The sequence below is a fragment of the Pristiophorus japonicus genome, chromosome 5 (assembly GCF_044704955.1).
Source record: "Pristiophorus japonicus isolate sPriJap1 chromosome 5, sPriJap1.hap1, whole genome shotgun sequence".
NCBI classification, from domain to species: domain Eukaryota; kingdom Metazoa; phylum Chordata; class Chondrichthyes; family Pristiophoridae; genus Pristiophorus; species Pristiophorus japonicus.
In genome coordinates, this window is record NC_091981.1 from 99,532,234 (window position 1) to 99,557,551 (window position 25,318).

General features: G+C 45.7%; 1 protein-coding gene across 1 annotated transcript in view; it reads left to right on the forward strand.

The window, feature by feature from the left end:
• Positions 1–25,318, forward strand: part of pde11al (phosphodiesterase 11a, like) — a 461,489-nt gene that overhangs the window by 354,899 nt on the left and 81,272 nt on the right. Inside the window, exon 13 of the mRNA XM_070879912.1 lies at positions 10,995–11,104. Within this exon, the coding sequence (XP_070736013.1) occupies positions 10,995–11,104 (110 nt within the window). The remainder of the gene's footprint in view (positions 1–10,994; positions 11,105–25,318) is intronic.

A 25,318-nucleotide genomic window follows, 5' to 3' on the forward strand; every position in this document is an offset into this window, starting at 1 on the left:
GTGAGGCAGGGTCAGGTTGGTGGAGGACCTTTGTCTTACGGATGTTTAGTGTAAGGCCCATGCTTTTGTACGCCTCGATGAAGATGTTGATGATGGTTTGGTGTTAGGCCTCTGAATGTGCGCAGACGCAAGCGTCGTCCGCGTACTGTAGTTCGATGACAGAGGATGGGATGACCTCGGATCTAGCCTGGAAGCTACGAAGGTTAAACAGATTCCCATTGGTTTTATAGTTTAGTTGCACTCCAGTGGGGAGCTTGTGGAGAGTGAGATTGAGCGTTGCAGCAAGGAAGATCGAAAAGAGCGTTAATGCGATGACGCAGCCCTGCTTGACCCCAGTCCAGATGTGGATTGGGTCTGTGATGGATCCAGTGGCCAGGATCATGCTTGCATGTCGTCGTGGAGCAGGTGGAGGATGGTGACAAACTTTTGGTGGCAGCCGAAACGGAGGAGGACACTCCATAGTCCTTTACGGTTGACAGTTTCAAAGGCTTTTGTGAGGTTAAAGAAGACCATGTACAAGGGTTGGTGCTGCTCCCTGCATTTCTCTTGCAGTTGTCGCGCAGTGAAGATCATGTCTGTTGTATCCCTTAGTGGACGGAGTCCTCATTGTGAATCTGGGAGGAGCTCTTCAGCCACAGGGAGAAGATGGTTGAGGAGGATTGTAGCGATGACATTCCCAGTGGCCAACAGCAGGGAGATTCCTCTATTGTTGCCGCAGTCGGACTTGTTCCCCTTTTTGAAGATGGTCACGATTACGGCAACACTGAGATTTCCCAACATGCTCTTCTCCTTCCAGATAAGAGAGATGAGGTCATGCATTCGTGCCAATAGTACTTCTCTGCCATACTTTAGTGCCTCGGCGGGGATTCCATCTGCTCCTGATGCCGTGTTGTTCTTGAGCTGACGGATGCCCTTTTCTACCTGTGCAGGGCTGGGGTTTTGCTGAAATAGTGGTGGGTAGCATGCTGCGGGATGGAGTCAAGGACACTCGTGTCAAAGGCTCGATTAAGGAGATCTTTGAAGTGCTCCTTCCAGTGGGTACTGACTGCCTCGGTGTTCTTAATGAATGTCTCCCCATTCTTGGCCAGCAGTGGAGTGGGGCCTTGGGTGCTTGGGCCATAGGTGGACTTAACTGCAGTGAAGAATCCTCACACATCATGGCTGTCAGCTAGCTGCTGGATCTCCTGTGCTTTTTCCACCCACCATCTATTCTTTAGGTCACAGGTTTTTTTGTTGTAGCTCGGCCTTCAACCATCTGTAGAGCTGCTTTGCTGCTCCAGAATTGGGTTGCTGCTCAAGTTCCGAAATGCCTTCTACTTGCAGCTTAAAAGCTCCTGGATCTCCTGGTCATTCTCGTCAAACCAGTCTTGGTGTTACCTCGTTGGGTGACCGAGCATCTCTTCGCAGGCACTGTTTATGGTGGCCTTGAGGGCAGACCAGGCGCTGTGGACACTCTGCTTCTCGGGGTCCTCAAGGGTCACCAGGTTGGTGGTGACTGTTAAAGTACTTAAATGCTAGTTAACGCTTAAAAGTAGGCACTTACAATTTGACCAAAATTTGACAGGTATGCCATCTCTCGAGTTTCACGCTAGGTAAGTGGAGTCGGGTTCTCAGTGACTCTCTATGGTTTGGTTAGTTGACAGCTGCAGAAGTGGTATAAAAGCTACCATTTCACAGCTGTTCACTTTCCAACGTCAGAAGCTGAAGCCTTCAGGATTTGGAAGAGGCTTTTGAGCCGTATGCACTTTGGAAGTGTTTGTAGTGAACTCTCCATCCACTGTCACCTCCTTGGAACAACCTCCCTCACCATGGACAGGGCGTTTCTGTCATCTCAACCTCACCTGCCATCTATTCCAACAACATCGGTGCCCTTGAAAAAAATATCACCTTGGTCCATAAAATCCCACCACGATCAGCCCCAACACCAATGTCACTAATCACACCAGCATCACCACCAACAACGCTAACCTTCTCTGCAATCACCTGATGCTGCACAGTACACAGGGTATCAGCACCCGACTACATTGCTGCCCGGGAGACCAAGGATGGCCTCATCATGGCCACATTTACTTCACTTCATGCTGTACACCCTGACTAACACATGATGCGTCAAGTTGGCACCACCCCACACCAGCTCCATAAAGCATAACTGCAACCCATTCCTTTCACACTCATCACCATTGCGGGGGGTATTCTTATGTCTCACCATTCACTACAACTCACTAAACCACTTCCAAAGGTATCCACGAATCTATCCAAAAACACTAAGTCTTGAAAATAACGATTTCAATGTTTGACAAGATATCAACATTAACTATACATGAACATTGGCTTAAGGATCCAAATACCTACCCTTGTGTGTTGTTAGTTGGTAAGATTGGACAAGGATGAGTGTGAGTTGAGGGGTGGCTAGTGAGATGGGGATGTGATGATATAGATAGAGAGTGATGGGTGGAGGTGCAAGGTAAGTGGGTGTGAGTAAGGATATGCAGGAGTAGGGTAGGGAAAGCAGAGTGGTGGGGATGTGATGAGTGGCACAGCAGGATGAGGCTGAGTGTGGCTTTGCAGTAAAGTTTTGTGATCTACTGAGATCAATGTGCAACCAGGCTGCATTGGTCTCCCGGAGAGCTCTCTTCCATCCATTGGAATGGAAGAGAACCTCCCTGCGTGTTGTGACTTGGGAGAGCCTGTGTGCAGCCATGCACCTCTGTGCAGTGTTTGTCAGTGTTTACAGTAGCTCAATGCTGCAAAAGACTGACAGAAGAATGGTCCCTTTAAGATAACCAGCTGATGACACGTCATCGGATGACAACATCAGACACGCTCCCAGTTAATTGGCCGGGAAACCCACTAGGCGGGCTTAATAAGCCCCAGTCATGGAAGATTGAAGGGAGAGGGTGGGCTGCACTTCATAAGAACATATGAACGTAAGAAATATGAGCAGAAGTAGGCCATTTGGCCCCTCGAGCCTGCTCCACCATTCAATAAGATCATGGCTGATCTGACCATAGACTCAACTCCACTTCCCTGCCCACTTCCCATAACCCTTTACTCCCTTGTCGCTCAAAAATCTGTCTATTTCCACCTTAAATATATTCAATGACCCAACCTCCACAGCTCTCTGGGGCAGAGAAATCCACAGATTTACAACCCTCTGAGAGGAGCAATTTCTCCTCATCTCAGTTTTAAATGGGCAGCCCATTATTCTAAGACTATGTCCCCTAGTTTTAGTTTCCTCAATGAGTGGAAATATCCTCTCTGCATCCACCTTGTCGAGCCCCCTCAGTATCTTATATGTTTCAATAAGATCACCTCTCATTCTTCTGAACTCCAATGTGTATAGGCCCAACCTACTCAACCTATCCTCATAAGTCAACCCCCTCATCTCCAGAATCAACCTAATGAACCTTCTCTAAACAGCCTCCAATGGAAGTATATCCTTCCTTAAATGCGGAGGCCAAAGCTGTAAGCAGTACTCCAGGTGTGGCCTCACCAATACCCTGTACAGTTGTAGCAGGACTTCTCGGCTTTTATACTATATCCGCCTTGCAATAAAGGCTAACATTCCATTTGCCTTCCTGATTACTTGCTGTACCTGCTCACTAACTTTTTGTGTTTCATGCACAATGACCCCCAAATCTCTCTGTACTGCAGCATTTTGCAATTTTTCTCCATTTAAATTATAATTTGCTTTTCTATTATTTCTGCCAAAGTGGATAACCTCATATTTTCCCACATTATACTCCATCTGCCAATTTTTTGCCCACTCACTTAGCCTGTCTATATCCCTTTGCAGATTTTTGTGTCCTCCTCACAATTTGCTTTCCCACCCATCTTTGTATCATCAGCAAACTTGGCTATATTACACTTGGTCCCTTCATCCATGTCATTAATATAGATTGTAAATAGTTGAGGACGCAGCACTGATCCCTGCGGCATCCCACTAGTCACTGTTTGCCAACCGGAAAATGACCCATTTATCCCGACTCTTTGATTTCTGTTAGTTAGCCAGTCCTCTATCCATGCTAATATATTACCCCCAACCCCATGAGCTTTTATCTTGTGCAGTAACCTTTTACATGTCACCTTATTGAATGCCTTCTGGAAATCCAAATACACTACATGCACTGGTTCCTCCTTATCCACCCTGCTCGTTACATCCTCAAAGAACTCCAGCAAATTTGTCAAACATGATTTTCCTTTCATAAAACCATGCTGACTCTGCTTGATTGAATGCTGCTTTTCCAAATGTTCTGCTACTGTTTCCTTAATAATGGACTCCAGCATTTTCCCAACCACAGATGTTAGACTAACTGGTCTATAGTTTCCTGCTTTTTCTCTGCCTCCTTTTTTAAATAGGGGCGTTACATTTGCGGTTTTCCAATCTGCTGGGACCTCTCCAGAATCCAGGGAATTTTGGTAGATTACAACCAATCGATTGGAACGGGTTTCCCATGCTGCATCAATGCCGCCCACATCAAACTCGCCCATGTTGGCGAAATCCCGGCCCTCGTGTGGGACATCACCTCAGATAGCTAGTTTCCTATCAAACATTGATAACGATCCTGGGTTTGATGGTGGGGCTGTTTTCCCATAACCTTAATCATAACAGAACAAATGATGGTTTCTACACAAAGTGAACCCCTTTGTGAAATGACAATATTTAACACATTGCCTAATATATTGTGGATTCTTGCTCCACAATGGAGCCAATTCAGATATGATGGGCAAAATGTCTTTTTGTGTACTGTAAACTTCTATGCATCTAACTGCATGAACATGTTGTTCTGTTATTTTATAAAATTGTGCTTGAATGTTAATTCATATTTATAATGAGATCCAGTTTAATGCTATCTTAATACAGCCTAGAATAACCTTTGGCTCTATTAGCGAGAGAATACTTGATAGCTTCATATGACATTCAAAAGGAGATTTACCACATTGCTATGCCTTGGAAATGTTAAGTTCTCAGACACAATGAAGAGGAAATTGGGACTAAACCCTCCCCCCCCTCCACCCCCCCACCCCCCCCACCCTCCGATTAAGCATAATTGGACCTGTGTTGGTGTTAAAACTAGGCAGGTGGGTTACTTTCCAAACCGTCCTGTCTCACTTTGGGGAACCTAAATGCAGGAGTGCCCCAAAAAAGCTGATTGTGGGGCTTGCACTGGACCCCTCCTTGGTATGGCAGGTCTGAGGGCCAGCCAGGATCCATGGGGTCTTCTGGCTGCTGCCATCCAATGCGACAGTTTGATGCAGCCTCTCAGGCTTGCAACTACATTGATGTTTCTGTGTTTCCCTCCCTTTTCTGTGCAAGGCCAGGAAATGTGGCCACTCTGCTCCCTTTACAGGCATTGTCTGGCACATGCAAGGGATAGGAGAGGAAAAATATTTGGTAAATAATTCCAGGATATTGATCCAGAAGTAATGAAGAAAAGCAATATGTGTCCAATTCAGAATACTGCCTGATTTGGACGGGAACTTGAGGTGATGGTGTTCCCATGATATTGCTGCTCCTGTTTGTCTCAGTTATAAAGGTCATGGGGTTCATACAGGTAATTGATGTAAGCTTGGTGTGTTATTCAGTTCAGTGCCAGTGCCCCAATCAAGTGAATAGTTCTATCCTGGAAGCTGTCAAGCTTCTTGAATGTTGTTGTGGCTGTACCCATTCAAGCAAGTGGTGAATGTTGCATCAAACGCCTAACTTGAGCTTTATATATGTATATGGAGGAGCTTGGGGGGTCAATTGGTGAGTCACTCATTGCAAAGAACTCAGGCCCCGAAATTGGTGACCTTGCCACTCAGTGCCGTCGGATGCCGCTGAGTTTTGCCTCTAGTCTCCCTTCTGTGCCAGTTTCCATTCGGGCTGGAGTGGGCGGGAGGGGAGTACCGCTGGGAACCGCCCGCTGACGGCCGCTGGCGGTCAAGTAGTGCAAGTGTCCTCCCTCCCGCCGAGCTGCCAGTCTGGTGTGGGCGGGAGTCGGCGGCAGCAGGGGGAAGGACCGCTGCGTGGAGGCAGGCCTAACCCCGACGGGAAGTATGAAGACCTGCAAAAAATGGTTAGTGAACATCTTTTAATTTTTTTTTACAGCGTCTTACCTGTATGGGCTCGCCTGAAGGTCTTCCAGTGATTTTTTTTTGGTGATAGTTTTCATTTTCAGGTCTTGCACCCTCCCTGGGCCCGACTCCATCCTCGGCAGCACTGAGGCGGCAATCGCATTTGCTGCCGAGATTGAGAGCTCCCACCTGCTGCTGCCCAGATTGACGGGCTAAGCTGTTATTTGGTCGCCGAGCAGTACTGCCACCTATTTTAGAGGAATCTTCCTGGCAAAGTACCGACCGGTCTCTCGGTGGCCATCGGCAGTCCGTTGGGCCACACTTGGGTGGGCCTTGGCCTTTGTCATATATTCTACATGGCTACTGTTGGTACTATCACAAGGTGTGCCACCAGAGGACACAGCAGTGGGAGACGCGTAGGTTACCTGTACAGGTGTGCCTGGCCTAGTATAAAAGGCAGGCCACCAGGTGTGATCCTCACTCTGGAGTTAATTAATAAAGGACTAAGATCACTACAGTTCAAGTACAAACACTGCCTCGTAAAGTCATTATTAGTGCATCTAAGGACACAACAACTGGCGACGAGATTATGAACTTTCACGCGGAAATGGCTACCCTTGGTACGCTGCAGCAGTTCGCCAATGGTGATGATTGGGATGCCTTTCTGGAGAGGCTAAAACATTTCTTCACAGCAACTAACCTGGCACGAGACGACCCAGTCGCACTGACTGATAAGCGCAGAGCTATCTTGCTAACCGGTTGTGGGCCCAACGTCTGTGGCCTCGTCAGGGACTTGCTGGCACCAGCGAAGATAACAACCAAGTCATACAAGGAGATTGTAACCCTGATCCAGGAGCAACTCAAGCCCAAGGAGAGCATCCTCACTGCCAAACACCGATTCTATACCCACCGACGGCCCGAAGGCCAGGAAGTTGCGAAATACGCCGCAGACCTCAGGAGGCTGGCGGTACCATGCGAGTTCGGCAACCACCTCAATGAAGAGCTGTGGGACATTTTTGTCATTGAAATTGGCCATGAGGCCTTCTTCACAAGCTAATGTTGGCGGATATCACAGTCACACTGCAGAAGGCCATCTCTGTGAGCCAGTCATTCATGTCTCACCCTCAGGACTCAAACCCGGCAGGTACTGTGCACAGAGTGGTGCCATTTAGGGGCTGAACTGTAGAGCGTGAACCCTCTCAGGGAAGAGAGAACAGGCCGCTGAGTCCCTTAACTCAGAGTCCGCTGAGGGGGGCTAATCGAGTAGCACCATGCTGGCGTTGCGGAGGGAATCACAGGGCTCACCAGTGCCGCTTTAAAGACTATGTATGTAAAGGCTACAGCACAAAGGGCTACCTCCAGCGAATGTGTAAGAGAAATAGGACTCACTGTGTCAATGAAGATGGCCATGAATCCAGCGTGGATTATGAATTGATAGACAGAGAGGCAGCCCAGTCCCACGGAGAGGTACACAACATGTTTACCTGCACCACCGAGTGTTCCCTGCTGAAGATGGAAGTCAAGTTAGAGGGAAGTCCAGTCTTCATGGAAGTGGATATGGGGGCGAGCCAGTCAGTGATGAATCAAGGAGCCTTTGAGAGGCTATGGGACAATCCGGCTGAACGACCCGAGTTGGCCCCGGTTCAGGCAAAGCTGTGCACCTACACCAATGAAATCATCCCAGTCGTTTGTAGTGCAAATATAAAGGTACTCCATGATGGCGCAGTGCACAAGTTACCTCTGTGGATTGTTGCAGGTGATGGACCAATGCTGCTCGGCAGAAGGTGGATGGAGAAGATCCATTGGAAGTGGGAAGACTTCACCCATCCAGCGATCGAAGCCCTCTGTGCTCAGAGGCAAAGCAAGCCCTCACCTGAGAGTGGACCCGGCACAAGAGGACAGACCAGCACAGCACCTGAGCCACAGACCACTCAGCACGACTGCGTGGAGATGATCCAGCTGAGACGACCCGAATGCACCTTCCAGGCTCCAGTGGCAGGACTCCGGAGGAAGAAAATCAGACCCAGAAGCGACTTTCCAACTGCGGAGGCAGAACCCAGGGAGAAGAGGATCACCGCAGTCGACATCGTGGACGAAGGAAAAATGGCGCCCAAACCACGAGGTGAGGCGCTGAAGACAAAGATGGTCGCGGCCAGACCACGAGGTGCAGCGCTGATGGAGCAACACGTGGCACCAAACGGAGAAGCGGATTGGGGTAAAGCACACAAGGTTCTCTTATTGGAGGCCTGCAACCCACTGCAATTAAAGGGACAGTTCTACACACTCAAGCAATGTAATAGTAACTTTAAGTCGGAGACAAAATGTGTAAGTGATCATGTAAAATGTGTAACTGATAATCTGAATTGTATACATGCAACCAGCGAGGAAAAGTCGTGTGATTATGTACAATGTGTAATTGATGATCTAAACTGTGCATATGCAACCAGCGAGGAAAAGTCGCGCGATCGTGATTGGACCCACAGAATGTCCATTATAAGTAAGGAAAAGCTGTGCGATTGCAGGATTTCCACTGCACGCAATCAGTGCAGCGGGCAGACACCCATCGGGTGCAGAAAAAGTCCAGCGAGCTACCCAATGCTGTAGCCTGCATCCCGGGGACCAGAGTCATGCACCATGAAGTGTGGCCACAAGCAGCTAACACACACGAGCTGCGGAGCAAGCGATCTCAGCAGGGCAATGGCAACGGTAGTGATACCATGCCCTGGGTCGGCTCCATCACTCAGGCAACCGATGGCACCAACTGCCACGAGCCTGAAGGGGCAGACTGCACCAAGGCCATACCCCTAGATGTAGGGTCACCGGCCACTGTTCCCCCAAAGGAAACAGGCTCCAGCCAGGATCCCAAACCAAACGACGCTCAGGCCAGCGAGTCAGCAGTTCCCTGTGCACTGCTAGACGACAGCTCCTCAGGGAGCAGCTGTGACCCAGGGCACAAAGAAAGGATGGGGAGGTCACAGACATCTGTGAATGGGCCCAACACCAGCGACCACGGCAACAGCCCCGAGAGCAGGCTACGTGAGCCAATCGGGTTCCCACTGTCAGCACCAGGCACTGAGCCGCCACCAGACTGTAGGGACACAACCCATCAGCTCCGGAACTTGCTCATCCTCACGCATTGGTCACCGCATCGATAAGGCATCTAATGTACTTGTCGCACCACGGACCCACACAAAAAAATGCATAACCCACTTACCTGAACTTGAATATACACTAATGTCAGGAGCCCCCGCCATATCGATGTGGGAGGGGGGGGAGAATGGAGTGGTTAGGAACACACACACACAAACAGTAACCACTAGCATGCTACTGCACCAACTACCCACCCAAAGTGACCCGCCAAAGGTCAAGCAGACAGAACCCACATAAAGCTAAGCCCAGAGCACAGTCAATGCAGAGGCGATTTGCACTGAGGATTCAGGGGGAAGTGATGTCATGTATCCTAGATGGCTACTGTTGGTACTATCAAAAGGTGTGCCACCAGAGGGCACAGCAGTGGGAGACTTGTAGGTTACCTGTACAGGTGTGCTGGCCTAGTATAAAAGGCAGACCACCAGGTGTGATCCTCACTCTGGAGTTAACTAATAAAGGACTAAGATCATTACAGTTCAAGTACAACACACTGCCTCGTGAAGTCATTATTAGAGCATCTGATGACACTAGAGCCTTCACCAATTTCAGACCCTCAGTTTCTGCCTTGCTACAAGTTAGTCCCCAAGCTGTTGATGATGGGAACTCAGCGATGAAGGTCGGGAGATGGTTGGACCTTTTTGTGCTGGAGGTGGCCTTTGCCTGGCACTTATGTGATTCAAATTAAGGTAATATTCAACCGAGCATGGCACTGTAGAGCCTTAGCAAACATGTGATTGAGTCATATCTGACATAAAGGAAAAAGCATGGGTTTGTCGGAGGACAGTCTTTATAGCCCCAGCTCAATCCTGCAAGAATGACTCAAACCAACCATCTTTGGCTCCTGCATCAATGACCTTCTGTTCATCATAACATCAGGAATAGGACTGTTTGCTGACTATTCCAGCGTTCAGCTCAATTCACAACTCCCCCGATAATAAAGCAGCCCATGCCAGCCTGCAGCAAAGTCTGGAAAAATGGCAGGCAACTTTTGTGGCTTCTGGTAGGGGTCAGTGTGGGTGGGCATTGGTGGGAAGATGCAATCGTTGGAATCTATGCTTGTGGATTTCCAGGTCATTTATGTGGAAAATTGATGGAGGAAAGAAAGAGGCAGAGAGAAAGAGAGATTTTATTTGCAGATATAACTTGGTCAGTATCTTAGACCTGAGAGTAATTTGGTAGAGTTAATCCCCCAAAAGTTTGAGCACTCCTGAATTTGATAGCAACTGGTGATATTTATTGTCAAGGATGGACTTGTTAATGTGCCAACTGGTTCAAGGACACCTGCAAGTAACATGTAGCATAAGGTTGCCACATCCAGTAACATCAGTCACTGTCATAGTGACAGGCCTCAGCCAGAAACTTGGTTCACCCACCTTGAAGCTACAATGCTGGCCTATGGAAATGCTGCCATGGAGTGGCAGAGAGGAATACCACCTCACATACATCCAATTTTTCCCTCCCACCTCCTTGCACGTCCAAGTCTGCAGTCAGACGTGTGAATAATTATGCAAATTAGCTTTCCTCCACAAATTGAGCACTATTGCCAATCTGTTGAGATTTACACAGGTTCTTCGGCATTTAATACTGACCTACACCAATAGAAGCAAATCAGCCCATAATATTTCTGCTGATGAGCAATCTCCTGGCCTTGAAACCGACCATATTGTAATGGTGTAATGCTTCAGTCATTATAAAATTGCTTGTCCTCCTACTCACTGTGAACATACCACAGGAGATGTGCTAGTGAACAAAAAAAATTAATTCTTTGTCAAATATTCTTCCCTCAGACTGCTGATTTCCGGGAGATTCTGACTGATATCGAAATCCTAGCTTTGATGGTGGGTTGTCTATGCCACGACCTTGATCACAGAGGAACAAACAATGCTTTCCAGACAAAGTGAGTGAAAGACGTTATCTATACTTCAATGACACATCAAAGAAAGAAAATAACCACATTAAATCTGAGCCTTTTCATCTGGGGTACTGTAAAGCAAAAATATTTTCCAATATCAAATATTATATATTCTAGATTTTTCCACTGTAATTTCTGCTTCACCAGAGCAGGATAATGAGAGGTAATTGTAAAAGTAAATTTAGTGGTTAATAACATTCCATGGAAGATGAGGCAGTCACAATTAGTGTAAATGCATTTTTCTCAAAAAATTACCTTTAAAATATAAGAAATTCTTCATGTACACAAACCTCCTGTCAACTGTTTCCATTATCTGTTATATATTAGAATTGGTGATTGGTCTCAAGACGCAAATGGTATTGTACCTGCAGATGTTACTGCAAACATAATGGCCCATAATTTGCTGTCAAAATAACGGTGAGGCTAATAGGTCTCGGTATTATTTATGGGCAAATACTACAGCAAGTTCAGGCAAGGGCAGATGCGTGGTTAAATGCAGAAATCCAAAAGTTGCTATTTGAGTTCCGCTGCTCTGTCATTAGCTTCGCGAAAACAGCATCTTGCTGTCTGCCTCACCACTGAAATGCATTGAACGGCGTGAAGTTGTTGTACTTGCAGGGTGGATGCGTACTAAGTTCGCCTCAGAAAGCTAAGTCTAGCCCATTGCAGTTGAAGTACTATATAACAACAGCACCATGTACAGTAGACACCTCAAGTCGCTGGAGAAATACCACCTTCGATGTCTCCGCAAGATCCTACAAATCCCCTGGGAGGACAGAGCCACCAACATTAGCGTCCTCTACCAGGCCAACATCCCCAGCATTGAAGCACTGACCCCACTTGATCAGCTCCGCTGGACAGGCCACATAGTTCACATGCCAGAGACTCCCAAAGCAAGCGCTCTACTCGGAATTCGTCCACGGCAAACGAGCCAAAGGTGGGCAGCGGAAACGTTACAAGGACATCCACAAAGCCTCCCTGATAAAGTACAACTTCCCCACTGACACCTGGGAGACCCTGGCCAAAAACCGCCCTAAGTGGAGGAAGTGTATCTGGGAGAGTGCTGAGCACCTCGAGTATCGTCGCCGAGAGCATGCAGAAGTCAAGTGGAAGGAGCGTACGGCAAACCAGGCTCCCGCCCATCCTTCCCTTCAACCACTGTCTGTCCCAATTGTGACAGTGACTGTGGTTCTCGTATTGGACTGTGCAGCCACCTAAGAACTCATGCTAAGAGTGGAAGCAAGTCTTCCTCGATTCCGAGGGACTGCCCATGATGATGATGATGAACAACAGGGTACGTGTTCGTTACTGCTGATCTACTTCTCTGCCATTGAAAATTAACTAGAACCAATGTAGAGTCTTATTCCTTCAGTTTTAATTGATGTTGGAGATATTTTAAATATAACATTTAAAATTTAAAAAATTCTGTCTCTTTTTTTCCTCTCTCTTTTAATCCTATTTTCTCTCTCTTTCTCTATCTGATTTAACATTGAATTCACCCACTCTAATTTACATTTCCTTCTCTGTCCTTGCACTGTTAATTTCATAATCCTTCAATTTGATTGGTTAAGGAGATACACAGTTGCTTGCTCTATTCATTCAGGCCTGGTTTCCCTCATTGCAATGCTGGCACTTTCAGCAACTTGCCCCACAAAAAATTAAAACCTAAACTTGCAAGGACAAATCTAACTAATGGCAGATGCTGTTAGGTTCACTCCGACAGCAAATTATGGCCTAATGTACAGGAGCAATTTTGATTAGATGAAAATCTTCCCTCCCAATGAACCCTGGTTCACCTGAAGGCTATACTTGGTCTTTACTCCCTGTGTGCAACGACACATGAAATTAACTAGTAATGTCCAATTTTTCAACATTTGAAAATTATAATCATGGGTCTATAGTCTCAAATCAATATCATGATAAATTAATTTCATATGCAAATAATATTGATTTAATCTATCTGTCATGCATGTAGAATATGATCAATTCATATTTTAATTAAAATTCTGATGGTGGCAGAGTTAAATATAGAGTTCCTTTTTCCGGAGTAATATTGGGTCATTTGATCTCAAAGATCAAAGTATTTAGTTTCACTGCCTGGTAAATTAATGAATAGAAAAGTCTCGATGGCATTTAGGATTTACTAAGACAGAAATGTGTATTCATCTATAATGGGTGCTATTTGTGTTCAGGCTTTATATGTGAATGTGAAGTGTCCTTCCCTACTGTGGCATTCATCATTGATCGATGCCGGACATTCATTTGTTGTTCATTGTACATTTGTAAATAATTTACTTATGTTCATCTGTAAAATCTCACTTCAAAGGATTTTAATGAATAAAAAAGCAGCAGGCCAGGGCTTTGGAGCTTCTAGTGGTTTCTGGTAGAAGATCAGACTGTGAGCTCCTTCATTGCTTCCCTGCTTGAGCGCATATGGAATGTTGAAGAAAAAGTACTAATAATTTGGGAAAACAAAACCAATGAATCATTAGGCCTGCAGCACTTTTTAAAACTCAATAGAACTCAGATTTATTTTATGGAAACATTTTATTGGACTTTGTTCAAAGTGGCCCAGAATTTCCTGGAACACCGTAGTGCCTCCCGATCCTCCTGTAGCGAATTTACACCAAAGTTTGCTGGCAAACAGATTAGAATACGCCTCAGAGAAGGTTGCAGTGAGTTAGAAGCTGCACTGCCAATGTCCGACACAGAAATTTATTATCGGCCTGTTTGGAGCTCTTCCCTCAGTTAAAGGCAAGAGCCCAAACTGCATACTCTGTCAACGAAGAAGCCAGCTACCTGAACCACCAGGAAGCAGGGGTGCCACGCGATCAGCCCGGCACTCAAGCAGAGCACCGGACTGAGCGATCGCGGGCACTGACCCCGCGAACAAACAGTGACTGGAGTGGCAATGAAAAAGGCAGATTTTTTTTCACAGCAGCCGGCCACCTCCCCTTTAACTTTAGCCTCGGTAACGGCCGGCTGGCCGGTACGCATCCCATGAAGCAGTCGTTGTTATTGCCCCGTGCTGCTTCATGGGACAAAACCCAATTTAGGGGCCGGACACTAACTGGGTGATGCGCACAGTAGTGGCATCACAATCTCCGGGCGCAGGAGATCGGGATGCAAAGTCATAGCTTGTCAAATTTAGCGGGAGTCATTAGCAGTGCCGCGCCCGATCGCAAACTCATTTGTGACACGTTAGCGCCCCCCCCCCCCACCCTGGGGAGCTAACAAAAGGCACAAATGCACCCAATTTCTCCCCCACAAAATCATAGAATGGTTACAGCACAGAAAGAGGGCATTTGGCTGATTGAACCCACGCCGGCTCTCTGCAAGAGCACTTCAGCTAGTCTCACTCCCCCACCCTTTCCCCGTAACCCTGTAAATGTTGTTTCCTTCAGGTGCTTATCCAGTTCCCTTTTGAAAGCCATGATTGAATCTGCCTCCACCACCCTTTCTGGCAGTAAATTCCAGATCCTAATCACTCGCTGCATAAAAAAAGTTTTCTCTCAAATTGCCTTTGCTTCTTCTACCCTTCACCTTAAATCTGTGTCCTCTGGTTCTTGACCCTTCCCCCAATGGGAACAGTTTCTCTCTATCTATTCTGTCTAAACCGCTCATGATTTTGAACACCTCTGTCAAAACTCCTCCCAACCTTCTCTGCTCGAAGGAGAAAAACCCCAGCTTCTCCAGTCTATCCATGTAATTGAAGTTCCTCATCTCTGGAAACATTCTTATAAATTTTTTCTGCACCCTCTCTAAGGCCTTCACATCCTTCCTAAAGTGCGGTGCCCAGAATTGGACACAATACTCCAGTTGAGGCCGAACCGGTGTTTTATAAATGTTCATCATAACATCCATGCTTTTGTTCGCTATGCCTCTATTTATGAAGCCCAAGATCCCGTATGCTTTTTAACCATTTTCTCCACCTGCCATGCCACCTTCAACGATTTGTGCACATATACCCCCAGGTCTCTCTGTTCAAGCAGCCCCTTTAGAATTGTATGTGGGTTATTTAATGTTTCCATAAATATAAAAGAACTAAACAATCATTTGGGTTCCCATTTTCCTATTTAAAAAATCGATCAGTATATTAAAATTAGATTTGTTTTATTTAGTAATTAATTTCATGTTGCTCATAATCGGGACAGCGCAAAAGGGCCACAGTCTCATAAAACAAGGGCTGCTTCATTGTTGCAAATCCATGCGTCTGGCTAATTTCACTTCTGACAATTTGTCTGGTCAGCAAGTAACTGGTTATTTTATTTTAAACAAAGTTTTGAAATTTAGTTTACGCTCGTTTGAAAGGGAAAGATCAAAACTGTTATCCACTTGTACACCTAACCAAACCGCCATATAATATTGGTTTATTTCTACCCAAACAAAGTTGTAATATCAACCTGACTTGGGTTATAGTGCGCCGGACACTTTAGTGGGCAAATGCTGGAGGTTCAATTATTTACAAACTGCACTTCTAATAAATGTACCTGATATATTTCCTTTCCTGATAATAAAATGGACTAGTACGAAAGGAGATTCCTCTAACTCACGATAACCAATGTTAGGAAGTCCTTGCAGTTCCCATTACTAGACTTACAATTTTAAATAAATCAGTACAATCTCTCAACATGTAAAGTAATCAGATTGTTCCATAATAGCGGCTTTTGATTGTAACTCTCCTTCAACGTGGGGGTTGAAATTCAGTATCGTCCCGTTTAGCCCCAGCAGCGAAATTGGGATTACTGCCCCCGAGTGGAAGTGGAGTCTAATGTCAGGAGCTCCACTTCCTCCCAGGGGCAGTATTGGGGCAATAAGTGAGCGAATGTTGCAGCGCCACGCGGCCTCTCCGCATAGCATTGACGCGAGCACAGGGCCCTCCTCTTCCGTTAAAGGGGCGGGCATTCTGTAAGCTCTGCAGTGGGAGGAGGGGCCTCCACTCGGCCACCAGGGATGCAGGATGCCACGGCCGCGGCTCAGCACAAAAGCAGAGTGCCGGGCTGCACCATTGAAGCACAGACCCCGCAAAATGAAGAACGGAAGGCTGCGAGTAAAAGGTCGCACCGTGCACCGCCCCTTTAATTTTCAGCTCGCGAGTGAAGTGCGGCTCAGTTTGCGACCCGCGAGGCTGGCGCTGACAACGTCAATGGCGGCCTCATGGAGCGAAGCCCAATTACCCCTGCGGGGTGAACATGGGCTGTTGTGGGTGAAAATGGGGTGCTATGCATGCCGATGACATCATTATCGCTGGCGCAGCAGCCCGGGGTGCTGCTGGTTTTGCGCCTTCGATAACTCCCACGGAGGTCCCTCTGTTCCTCTACACTTCTCAGTGTCCTACCATTTATTGTGTATTCCCTTGCCTTGTTAGCCCTCCCCAAATGCATTACCTCACACTTCTCTGGATTGAATTCCATTTGCCACTGTTCTGCCCACCTGACCAGTCCATAGATATCTTCCTGCAGTCTACAGCTTTCTTCTTCATTATCAACCACATGGCCATTTCCTCTCTTACTTCTCTCAACAGCCTGGGATACATTTCATCTGGGCCTGGGGATTTATCCACTTCAAAGATGCTAACCCCCTTAATATTTCCTCTCTCATTATGTTTATTTCAACTAATATTTCACATTCCTCCTCCCTGATTGCAATGTCTGCATCGTCCCACTTTTTTGTGAAAACAGATGTAAAGTATTCATTAAGAATCATACACACATCTTCCACTTCCACTCACAGGGGGCCCTAAATTCCTCATATTACTGCCCTCTACCGCCCACCTACAGTCCAGAAATGTGAATTTGATCAAAATAAATCAATTACTGCTCACTTACCGCCCATATTCCCGCCAGTGGTAAATCTATCAGATATTTACCGCCGGCGGTAGTCGCTACTGCCCACCCATCGGAGAAGGCCCAAAACCGCAAATTTGATCACTGAGATCCTAAATACCATCCTGAAAAGTGAGGCCTTACCTGAGCTTAGCCGATCTTAAGCAGACAGTATGATCTTTAGTACATCTTGAACAGTTATTAGTTTTTTTCTTACCCTCTCTCTCCACTCTCTTCTCACTGATCTATCTATAAACGGACCTTTCCTGCTTTGTCCTTTGTCTTTTGTACTTTCTGTTTTCTCTCTGTCCCTCTCGCAAATATTCTGATTGTCTTTTCTCTCTTTCGATATTGCTGTCCCTCCCAAGCTGTTCTGCGCATGCGCAGGTGACCCCTAATCGCGGGAAAAACGACGTTACAAAAAAAGAAATCACGCATGCGCAGAACTCGCTCTCCAATGTTTGCCGAGTCTAATGTCCTTCACCACTTGTCCGCTACACACCACTCCCACTACCGCCCACCAAATAATTATAAAATTCCTGCTCTTCGATCGCAGCGGTATGCGGGCGGTAAAAAGCCAAGGACCGCCCGAATACCGCCGAGAAACGGGTGGCAGTGGGTCTTCATGAATTTTGGGCCCAGGTTATGGTCCCTAATAGGCCCTACTCTTTCTTTAGTTATCCTCTTGCTCTTAATGTATTTATAAAACATCTTTGGGTTTTCCTTGATTTTACTTGCCAATATTTTTTCTTTGCTTTCTTTTGCTCTCTTTGCTTTCCTAATTTCCTTTCAAATTCACCCCTGCACTTTCTATACCCCTCTAGGGTTTCTGCGATATATCTGTCATAAGCTTCCCTTTTTTCTTTATCTTACCCGATATGCCCCTTGACATCAAGGGGACTCTAGATTTGATAGTCACACCCTTTTTCTTTAAGGGAACATACTTGCTCTGAACCCTCACTATCTCGCCCTCGAATGCCTCCTACTGCTCTGACACTGAATTAACTTCAAGTAGCTATTTACAGTTCACTTTGGCTAAATCACATCTCAGCTTAGTAAAATTAGCTTTTCCACAATTGAGAACTTTTATTCCTGTCCTTTTCCATAACTACCCTAAATCTAACTGAATTCTAATCACTACCACCAAAATGCTCTCCCGCTGATACCCATTCCACCTGCTCAGCTTCATTTGTGCATGAAACACAAAAGGATAGTATGCAGGTACAGCAAGTGATCAGGAAGGCCAATGGTATTGTGGCCTTTATTGCAAAGGGGATGGAGTATAAAAGCAGGGAAATCTTACTACAGCTATATAAGGTATTGGTGAGGCCACACCTGGAATACTGCGTGCAGTTTTGGTTTCCATATTTATGAAAGGATATACTTGCTTTGGCGGCAGTTTAGAGAAGGTTCACTAGGTTGATTCTGGGGATGAGGGGGTTGACTTATGAGGAAAGATTGAGTAAGTTGGGCCTCTACTCATTGGAATTCAGAAGAATGAGAGGTGATCTTATCGAAACATATAAGATTATGAGGGGGCTTGACAAAGTGGATGCAGAGAGGATGTTTCCACTGATGGGGGAGACTAGAGATAGAGGACACAATCTTAGAATAAGGGGTCGCCCATTTAAAACAGAGATGAGGAGAAATTTCTTCTCTCAGAGTGTTGTAAATCTGTGGAATTTGGTGCTTCAGAGAGCTGTGGAAGCTGGGACATTGAATAAATGTAAGACAGATATAGACAGTTTCTTAAATGATAAGGGGCTAAGGGGAGCGGGCGGGGAAGTGGAGCTGAATCCATGATCAGATCAACCATGATCTTATTGAATGGCGGAGCAGGCTCGAGGGCCATATGGCCTACTCCTGTTTCTAATTCTTATGTTCTTATGTATTCCCTAAAACTAAGTCCAGAACCGCCCCCTCGTTTGTTGGGTTTGCTACGTACTGGCTAAAAAAGTTCTTCTGAATACATTTTAAGAATTCTGCTCCCTCTATATCTTTCACACTATTTCTATCCCAGTTAATATTAGGGTAGTTGAAATCCCCCACTATTAGTGCCCTGCTGTTCTGCACTTCTCAGAAATTTGCATACATATTTGAAGATGAGAACATAAGAATATAAGAAATAGGAGCAGTAGTACGCCATACGGCCCCTCAGGCCTGCTCCGTCATTCAATAAGATCATGGCTGATCTGATCATGGACTCAGCTCCACTTCGCCCCCCCACTCCCCATAACATTTTATCCCCAAATTGTTTAAGAAACTGTCTATTTCTGTCTTGAATTTATTCAATGTCCCAGCTTCCACAGCTCACTGAGGCAGCGAATTCCACAGATTTGCAACTCTCTGAGAGAAGAAATTTCTCCTTGTCTCTGTTTTAAATGGGCGGCCCTTTATTCTAAGATCATGTCCTCTAGTTCTAGTGTCCCCCATCAGTGGAAACATCCTCTCTGCATCCACCTTGATAAGCCCCCTCATAATCTTATACGTTTCGATAAGATCACCTCTCATTCTACTGAACTCCAATGAGAAGAGGCCCAACCTACTCAACTGTTCCTCTTCAGTTAACCCCCTCATCTTCGAAATCAACCTAGTGAACCTTCTCTGAACTGCCTCCAAAGCAAGTATATCCTTTTGTAAATATGGAAACCAAAACTGCACACAGTATTCCAGGTGTGGCCTCACCAAAACCTTGTTTAGTTGTAGCAAGACTTCCCTGCTTTTATATTCCATCCTCTTTGCAATAAAGGCCAAAATACCATTGGCCTTCCTGATCATTTGTTGTACCTGCATACTATCATTTTATGTTTCATGCACAAGTACCCCCAGGTCCCGCTGTACTGCGGCACTTTGCAATCTTTCTCCATTTAAATATTAACTTGCTCTTTGATTTTTTTTCTGCCAAAGTGCATGACCTCACACTTTACAACATTATACTCCATCTGCCAAATTTTTGCCCACTCACTTAGCCTGTCTTTTTGCAAATTTTTTGTGTCCTCCTCACACATTGCTTTTCCTCCCATCTTTGTATTATCAGTAAACTTGGCTAGATTACACTCAGTCCCTTCTTCCAAGTCATTAATATAGATTGTAAATAGTTCAGGTCCCAGCACTGATTCCTGCAGCACCCCACTAATTACTGGTTACCAACCAGAGAATGAACCATTTATCCCGACTCTCTGTTCTCTGTTCGTTAGCCAATCCTCCATCCATGTTAATATATTACCTCCAACCCCGTGAACTTTTATCTTGCGCAGTAACCTTTTATTCTTGTCAAATGCCTTCTGGAAGTCCAAATACACCACATCCACTGTTTCCCCTTTATCCACCCTGTTCGTTACATCCTCAAAGAACTCCAGCAAATTTGTCAAACATGATTTCCCCTTCATAAATTCATGCTGACTCTGCCTGACTGAATTTTGCTTTTCCAAATGTCCTGCTACTGCTTCTTTTATAACGACTCCAACATTTTCCCAATGACAGATGTTAGGCTAACTGGTCTATAGTTTCCTGCTGTTTGTCTGCCTCCTTTTTTAAATAGGGGAGTTACATTTGCCGTTTTCCAATCTACTGGGACCTCCCCAGAATCCAGGGAATTTTAATAAATTACAACCAATGCATGCACAATCCCTGCTGCTACTTCTCTTAAGACCCTAGGATGCAAGCCATCAGGTCCAGGGGATTTTTCTGCCTTTTGTCCCATTATCTTAATGAGTACCACCTCCTTAGTGATTGTGATTGTTCTTATATCTCTCTCTGACTGTTTGTGGGTCGATAGTGTACACCCAGCAGTTTGATTGCTCCTTTTTTGTTCTTCAGGTCAACCCATATGACTTAATTTGATGATCCTTCCAACATATCATCTCTCCTCACAGCTGTAATTGTTCTTTAATTAATATTGCAAACCCCTCCTTTTTTACCCCCTCTCAATCTCGGCTGAAAACCCTGCAACCAGGAATGTTGAGCTGCCATACCAGCCCTTCTTTCAGCCATGTCTCATCGCTCTTTCTATCGATATAATTGGTGCCAATATGGACCACGACCTCTGACTGTTCACCCTCTCCCCTCAGAATGTCCTGCAGCCATTCAGTAACATCCTTGCCTTGGCACCAGGAAGGCAATAAAGCATCCTGGAGTCACCCCTGCTGCTGCAGAAGCACCAGTCTGTTCCCCTCACAAACTTCCACTCTTCCACTCTTCTTCCTCTCCCTCCCCCCATTGAGCTGGGCCACCCATGATACCATGGACTTGGCTCTGGCTGCATGCCCCAGAGGAACCGTCGCCCTCACCAGTACCTAGAACTGAAAACCGGTTAGCGAGCTAGATGCACTCAGGGAACTCCTGGCCTACCTGCCTGGTCCTGCTTTTTAATCTCTTTCCTAGCTTCCTAAAATCTGTGTGCAGAACCTCATTGCCCTTTCAATGTAATTGGTGCCAATATGGACCACGACCTCTGACTGGTTACCCTCTTGTCTGTCTGGTGGTCACCCTGTCCGTTTCTGCCTGTACACTCTTCAGCTGCAGGGTGACCACCTCCTGAGATGTAAATTGGCTAGGATAGACTGGTGAATGATACTTAAAGTGTTGATGGTGGATAGGCAATGGCAGACATTTAAAGATCACATGGATGAACTTCAACAATTGTACATCCCTGTCTGGCGTAAAAATAAAATGGGGAAGGTGGCTCAACCATGGCCAACAAGGGAAATTAGGGATAGTGTTAAGTCCAAGGAAGAGGCATATAAATTGGCCAGAAAAAGCAGCAAACCTGAGGACTGGGAGAAATGTAGAAATTGAGCAGAGGAGGACAAAGGGTTTAATTAGGAGGGGGAAAATAGAGTATGAGAGGAAGCTTGCTGGGAATATAAAAACTGACTGCAAAAGCTTCTATAGATATGTGAAGAGAAAAAGATTATGAAGACAAACATAGGTCCCATGCATAGAAACATAGAAAATAGGTGCAGGAGTAGGCCATTCGGCCCTTCTAGCCTGCACCGCCATTCAATGAGTTCATGGCTGAACATTCAACTTCAGTACCCCATTCCTGCTTTCTCGCCATACCCCTTGATCCCCCTAGTAGTAAGCACCTCATCTAACTCCTTTTTGAATATATTTAGTGAATTGGCCTCAACAACTTTCTGTGGTAGAGAATTCCACAGGTTCACCACTCTCTGGGTGAAGAAGTTCCTCCGCATCTCGGTCCTAAATGGCTTACCCCTTATCCTTAGACTGTGACCTCTGGTTCTGGACTTCCCCAACATTGGTAACATTCTTCCTGCATCTAACCTGTCTAACCCCGTCAGAATTTTATATGTTTCTATGAGGTCCCCTCTCATTCTTCTGAACTCCAGTGAAAACAAGCCCAGTTGATCCAGTCTTTCTTGATAGATCAGTCCCGCCATCCCAGGAATCAGTCTGGTAAACCTTCGCTGCACTCCCTCAATAGCAAGAATGTCCTTCCTCAGGTTAGGAGACCAAAACTGTACACAATACTCCAGGTGTGGCCTCACCAATGCCCTGTACAACTGTAGCAACACCTCCCTGCCCCTGTACTCAAATCCCCTTGCTATGAAGGCCAACATGCCATTTGCTTTCTTAACCGCCTGCTGCACCTGCATGCCAACCTTCAATGACTGATGTACCATGACACCCAGGTCTCTTTGCACCTCCCCTTTTCCTAATCTGTCACCATTCAGATAATAGTCTGTCTCTCTGTTTTTACCACCAAAGATAACCTCACATTTATCCACATTATAATTCATCTGCCATGCATTTGGCCACTCACCTAACCTATCCAAGTCGCTCTGCAGCCTCACAGCATCCTCCTCGCAGCTCACACTGCCACCCAACTTAGTGTCATCCGCAAATTTGGAGATACTACATTTAATCCCCTCATCTAAATCATTAATGTACAGTGTAAACAGCTGGGGCCCCAGCACAGAACCTTGCGGTACCCCACTAGTCACTGCCTGCCATTCTGAAAAGTACCCATTTACTCCTACTCTTTGCTTCCTGTCTGACAACCAGTTCTCAATCCATGTCAGCACACTACCCCCAATCCCATGTGCTCTAACTTTGCACATCAATCTCTTGAGTGGGACCTTGTCGAACGCATTCTGAAAGTCCAAATATACCACATCAACTGGTTCTCCCTTATCCACTCTACTGGAAACATCCTCAAAAAATTCCAGAAGATTTGTCAAGCATGATTTCCCTTTCACAAATCCATGCTGACTTGGACCTATCATGTCACCTCTTTCCAAATGCACTGCTATGACATCCTTAATAATTGATTCCATCATTTTACCCACTACCGATGTCAGGCTGACCGGTCTATAATTCCCTGTTTTCTCTCTCCCTCCTTTTTTAAAAAGTGGGGTTACATTGGCTACCCTCCACTCCATAGGAACTGATCCAGAGTCAATGGAATGTTGGAAAATGACTGTCAACGCATCCACTATTTCCAAGGCCACCTCCTTAAGTACTCTGGGATGCAGTCCATCAGGCCCTGCGGATTTATCGGCCTTCAATCCCATCAATTTCCCCAACACAATTTCCCGGCTAATAAGGATTTCCCTCAGTTCCTCCTCCTTACTAGACCCCCCGACCCCTTTTATAACCGGAAGGTTGTTCGTGTCCTCCTTCGTGAATACCGAACCAAAGTACTTGTTCAATTGGTCCGCCATTTCTTTGTTCCCCGTTATGACTTCCCCTGATTCTGACTGCAGAGGACCTACGTTTGTCTTTACTAACCTTTTTCTCTTTACATATCTGTAGAAACTTTTGCAATCCGTCTTAATGTTCCCTGCCAGCTTCTTCTCATACTCCATTTTCCCTGCCCTAATCAAACCCTTTGTCCTCCTCTGCTGAGTTCTAAATTTCTCCCAGTCCCCAGGTTCGCTGCTATTTCTGGCCAATTTGTATGCCACTTCCTTGGCTTTAATACTATCCCTGATTTCCCTTGATAGCCACGGTTGAGCCACCTTCCCTTTTTTATTTTTATGCCAGACAGGAATGTACAATTGTTGTAGTTCATCCATGCGGTCTCTAAATGTCTGCCATTGCCCATCCACAGTCAACCCCTTAAGTATCATTCGCCAATCCATCCCAGCCAATTCACGCCTCATACCTTCAAAGTTAGCCTTCTTTAAGTTCTGGACCATGGTCTCTGAATTAACTGTTTCATTCTCCATCCCAATGCAGAATTCCACCATATTATGGTCACTCTTCCCCAAGGGGCCTCGCACAATGAGATTGCTAATTAATCCTCTCTCATTACATAACACCCAGTCTAAGATGGCCTCCCCCCTAGTTGGTTCCTCGACATATTGGTCTAAAAAACCATCCCTTATGCACTCCAGAAAATCCTCCTCCACCGTATTGCTTCCAGTTTGGTTAGCCCAATCTATGTGCATATTAAAGTCAGCCATTATAACTGCTGCACCTTTATTGCACGCACCACTAATTTCCTGTTTGATGCCCTCCCCAACATCACTACTACTGTTTGGAGGTCTGTACACAACTCCCACTAACGTTTTTTGCCCTTTGGTGTTCTGCAGCTCTACCCATATAGATTCCACATCATCCAAGCTAATGTCCTTCCTAACTATTGCCTTAATCTCCTCCTTAACCAGCAATGCTACCCCACCTCCTTTTCCTTTTATTCTATCCTTCCTGAATGTTGAATACCCCTGGATGTTGAGTTCCCAGCCCTGATCATCCTGGAGCCACGTCTCCGTAATCCCAATCACATCATATTTGTTAACATCTATTTGCACAGTTAATTCATCCACCTTATTGCGGATACTCCTTGCAGTCAGATCAGGGAAATTTCTAATGGGGAACAAAGAAATGGCAGACCAATTGAAAAAATACTTCGGTTCTGTCTTCACGAAGGAAGACACAGATAACTTTCCGGAAATACTAAGGGACCAAGGGTCTAGCGAGAAGGAGGAACTGAAGGAAATCCTTATTAGTCAGGAAATTGTGTTCGGGAAATTGATGGGATTGATGGCCAATAAATCACCGGGGCCTGATAGTCTGCATCCCAGAGTACTTAAGGAAGTTGCCCTAGAAATAGTGGATGCATTGGTGATCATTTTCCAACAGTCTATCAACTCTGGATCAGTTCCTATGGACTGGAGGGTAGCTAATATAACACCATTTTTTAAAAAAGGAGGGAGAGAGAAAACGGGGAATTATAGACCGGTTAGCCTGACATCAGTAGTGGGGAAAATGTTGGAATCAATTATTAAAGATGAAATAGCAGCATATTTGGAAAGCAGTGACAGGATCAGTCCATCCGGCATGGATTTATGAAAGGGAAATCATGCTTGACAAATCTTATAGAATTTTTTGAGGATGTAACTAGTAG